The sequence below is a fragment of the Cebus imitator genome, unplaced genomic scaffold (genome assembly GCF_001604975.1).
Source record: "Cebus imitator isolate Cc_AM_T3 unplaced genomic scaffold, Cebus_imitator-1.0 Scaffold74, whole genome shotgun sequence".
Taxonomy (NCBI): Eukaryota; Metazoa; Chordata; class Mammalia; order Primates; family Cebidae; genus Cebus; species Cebus imitator.
In genome coordinates this window covers 6,035,229-6,040,102 of record NW_016107389.1, presented here as the reverse complement: position 1 = coordinate 6,040,102, position 4,874 = coordinate 6,035,229, and the positions used below count along the sequence as shown (strand labels likewise).

The window sequence follows — 4,874 nt, the reverse complement described above, 5'->3', positions numbered from 1 at the left end:
GCAACCTCTGCCTCCCGGGTTCAAGTGATTCTCCTGCCTCAGCCTCCTGAGTAGCTGGGATTACAGGAATGCTCCACTGTGCCCAGCTAATTTTGTATTTTTAGTAGAGACATGGTTTCTTCATGTTGGTCAGGCTGGTCTTGAACTCCTGATCTCAGGCGATCTGCCCGCCTCGGCCTCCCAAAGTGCTGGGATTACAGACGTCAGCCGTTGTGCTCAGCCTAAACGATGATTTTTAAAGCCAACATAGTAGCAATCATATAGTCTTAATTATTTAACCACCTTCTCCCTCATCCCATGTACACACTATAATTAATTCTTATCAGAAAAAGTGGTACATTTTGGTCAAGCGTTAACTTAATATCCACTTTATTAAGAGTCGGTGCTGAATAAAACTTGATCACTCTGTGCACCTCCTCCCCCATCTACCCTTAAAGTAAGAGAATTTTAATGATGCAGAGGATGGGTAAAAGGTTTTTGCCTGTGGCCGGGTGCGGTAGCTCACTCCTGTAATCCCAGCACTTTAGGGGGCCAAGATGGGCAGATCACTTGAGTCCAGGAGTTCGAGATCAGTCTGGGTAACATGGTGAAAGCCTGCCTCCACTAAAAATACAAAAATTAGTGGGACGTGGTAGCACACACCTGTAGTCCCAGCTACTCAGGAGGCTGAGGTGGGAGGATCATTTGAGCCTGGGAAGTAAAGGTTGCAGGGAGACGAGATCGTACCACTGTACTCCAGCCCGGGTGACAGAGTGAGACTGTGTCTCAAAAAAAAAATGTCGTTGCCTGTAACGATCTTGTCACATACATAGCATGACTATCTTATGGATGCAAAGATACAAAGAATTTGTCCTTCAAGTTCTTCTGAATTATTTAAACTCTGCTCTTTATCAAGCCTCATCATCTTGAATCCACCTTTCTACCTACTTCCAGATAACAAGTGAAACACCTTATGTGGACTACTGTGGCAATCTATTACTTTGCCTTCATTCCCCTGCTCCAATATATTTTTTTTTTTATGAACTCTTGCTCTGTCGCCTAGGCTGGAGTGAAATAGTGCCTCCTGGGTTCAAGCAATCCTCTTACCTCAGCCTTCCGAATACCTGGGGTTACAAGCACGCACCACCATGCCCAGCTAATTTTTGTATTTTTAGTAAAGCCAGGGTTTCACCATGTTGGCAAGGCTGGTTTTGAAATTCCTGACCTCAGATGATCCGCCTGCCTCGGCCTCCCAAAGTGTTGGGATTACAGGTGTGAGCCACTGCGCCAGGCCCAATATTTTTTAATACATAATATAAAGCTTAGAAAAATCCTGCACATTTTTCTTAACATTTAAAAAACAATACCCTTGTATAGCTTCTGAAGGAAAATGAGCACAATGACTGTCAGAACTGTTTTTTGAAGAAAAGACCTAGAGAGATTCACATTTGTTTCAATTAAGTATTGTTTTATGTACTTACACCTGCTCTTCAAATCGCCATTATAGAACTTAACATATAACATGAGTTGGCCAAATACCTCCCTCCCCTATAGCATCTTCAAGGACAGGATCGAATGATTTATCTTTGTAGCTCTAGGACCTAATTATAGTGCCAGGAATACAACTCCTCACTGAACACTGGCCAACTGAACAGTCTTTGTGCACTTAAATTGTTATGAGTGAAATGTACACCAACTGTTTAATATGACCATGTTTCTGCCTCAGTCAGGGAAAAATCCACATCACCATCATACTTCTAATAATAAACAGACCTGTGACTCCAAGCCTGCCCATTTATGGCAGGCCAAAATCTCATCTGTTAAAAAAACAAACACAAAAACTCACCTTAGTTCTAAATGCAAGTTCCATTCACTAGTACATCTCTTGCTATAAATGTCTACTCCTCCTTACCTTGGCCTCTAAGGCTTACAATACTCACCTATTCTTTATACAGTACATGCTACCTTCCAGATTCTCTCTCCTTTAGTTTTTCTAACTAGTCAAAATACAGTTCAAATATGTGCTCATGTCTTCATCTCTACCCACCCAGGCTAAGCCATCATCAGCTCTTGCTTGGAATGTTTGTCTCTGCTTAGACCTGTATCCTTACTATGTATTTTCCAAATATCAGTCGTTCAAAAAGGTAAAGAAGATCACATCACTTCTGTGTTTAATACTTGACATAGCCTCCCTAGTGCAGTTACAATAAAATTCAAACTTCTCACCATGACCTTCACAGTTCAGTGTGATCTCGCCTTTGACACCAAAGTATATAATTAATGTACATGTAGAATGATCACCAACTATTCAGGAAGTGCCAGGAAAATTTCACAAGTATCTTGACGAATTATTCTTTAGTTGAAAAACTTTGGATAACTAAACTGACATATGAAAAAAAATGAGCATTTTAAGCACTATAAAGAAGACAATACAAATTTACCTGATCTATCTGATCTTGCTGTCCTTTGTATACAGTTTCAGGATCTGAAGGAGGCCGAAGATGAAATTCTGAGTCACAGAAATTTCCATCACCATCTACATTGTGTAGGCTTTCCCAAACAACTTTTTCTTCAGTGAGAAATCCCTGGTCCGTTACCAGCAAATACAGTTGACCCTTAATAAGATGTAATAAAAGAAAAAGGACTGTTAAATTGATCAAAACTAGCTAATATTTAAGGAAAGTTTTATAATCTGTATCTTCAGAATATATTAAACATTTCTATTGTTTAGATCTGTACAACACAATAAATAGGCCAAGTAGATATTTTACTTTCTCAAATCCACCTGGATTTGAATATAGTTTATAGTTGACATACTGCATTATAACAAGAAATAAGAGCTCTTGGCATGCTCAGCTAATATATAACTTATAAACAACTTTGGGGGGTTTATAATCTTATTTCACAAAATAGAAAAATACTATACAAGTTCCTGAAAGATACATTACAGTCACAAAAAATGACACCATGTTGCCTTTTTTTTTCAATTATGCCTATATGACTAATCCAATCCATACCACTTTTTTCTTTCTCTGTACCATTAGCTGCTCTTGTTTTATACCCTAATAATACTTTGTACCTATTTTGTATTATCATTGTACTTCTGTTGCATACCAATAATAGATACAATCCAACTGTTCTGTACTTGTTTTGTAGCACCAAATTGCATAGTATTGATTGCATTTTCCCGACATCCCACTGAGTGTGTGTGTGCATATAAATATATATATTTTTAAATTTTTATTTTTTGTGGATACATAGTAGGTATATGTATTTGTGGGTTACATGAGGTATTTTGATACAGGCATGCAATGCATAATAATCATGTGAGAGTAAATGTGGTATCCATCCCCTCAAGCATTTACTGTTTTTGTTACAAACAATGCAATTACATTCTTTTTTTTTTTTCTTTAACTTTTTAACTTTTGTTGTTTGAGACAGAGTCTCACTCTGTCACCCAGGCTGGAGTGCAATGGTGTAATCTCAGCTCACTGCAACCTCCGCCTCCCAGGTTCAAGTGATTCTCCTGCCTCAGCCTCCCTAGTAGCTGGGACTATAGGCATGTGCCATCACGCCCGGTTATACACTCTTTTTTGTTTCCTCCTACTCCTCCAATCTTACTTATTTTAAAATGTACAATTAAATTATTTTTGACTATAGTCACACTCTTGTGTTAGCAAAAGCTAGGTCTCAATCATTTCTATATAGTTTTTTACACCCATTAACCATCCATCCCACCTGCCTCCAAATAGCCATCCCAGCCTCTGGTAACCATCATTCTACTCTATTTCTGTGAGTTCAATTGTTCTAATTTCTAGTTCCCAAAACTAAGAAGACGTAAAGTGTGCCTTTCTGTGCCTGGCTTATCTCACTTAACAAAATGACCTCCAGTTCCACCCATGTTGTTACAAATGACAGGATCTCATTCCGTTTTATGGCTCAGTAGTACTCCACTGTGTATGTATACCATATTTTCTTTATCTACTTGTCTGTCAATGGACACAGCTTACTTCCAAATCTTGGCTATTGCAAATAGTGCTGCAATAAACATGGGAGTGCAGATACCTCTTTGATACACTGATTTCCTTTCTTTAGGTTATATTCTTAGGAGTAGGATTGCTGGATTGTATGGCAGCTCTATTTTTAGTTTTTTGAGGAACTTCTTAACTGTTTTCCATAGTGGTTGTACTGACTTGTATTCCGATCAACAGTGTATGAGATTCCCTTTTCTCCACTTCCTCACCAGCATTTGTTATTGTCTGTCTTTTGGAAAAAAGACATTTTAACTGGGGTGAGATAATATCTCAAAGTACTTTTGATTTGCATTTGTCAGATGACCAGTGATGTTCAGCACCTTTTCAGATACCTGTCTACCATCTGTATGTCTTTTTTTTTTTTTTTTTTTTTTTCTGAGATTGAGTCTCACTTTATTGGCCAGGCTGGAAGTGCAGTGGTGCAATCTTGACTCACTGAAATCTCCATCTCCCAGGTTCTTCAAGTGACTCTCCTGTCTCAGGCTCCTGAGAAGCTGGGATTATAGGTGCCCACCACCACACCTGGCTAAGTTTTCTATTTTTAGCAGAGATGGGGTTTCACCACGTTTGCCAGGCTGGTTTCGAATTCCTGACCTCAAATGATCTGCCCACCTTGGCCTCCCAAGGTGCTGGGACTACAGGTGTGAGCCAGCATACCCAGCTCCATTTGCATGTCTTCTTTTGAGAAATGTTTATTGAAATAATTTTCCCATTTTAAATTTGATTATGAAATTTTTTTTCCCTAGAGAGTTGTTTGAGCTCCTCTTATATTCTGATGATTAATCCCTTGTCACATGGGTAGTTTGCAAATGTTTCCTCCCGTTTTATTTGTGGGTTGTACCTTCACTTTTTTTTTTTTTT

The 4,874-nt window shown here is 38.7% G+C and overlaps 1 protein-coding gene across 2 annotated transcripts in view; it reads right to left on the bottom strand.

The window, feature by feature from the left end:
- MINDY2 (MINDY lysine 48 deubiquitinase 2) overlaps positions 1–4,874 on the bottom strand; it is a 101,963-nt gene that overhangs the window by 12,625 nt on the left and 84,464 nt on the right. For both annotated transcript variants that reach the window (XM_017531894.2, XM_017531895.2), the window contains exon 7: positions 2,421–2,594. In XM_017531894.2, coding sequence (XP_017387383.1) covers positions 2,421–2,594 — 174 coding nt within the window. The remainder of the gene's footprint in view (positions 1–2,420; positions 2,595–4,874) is intronic.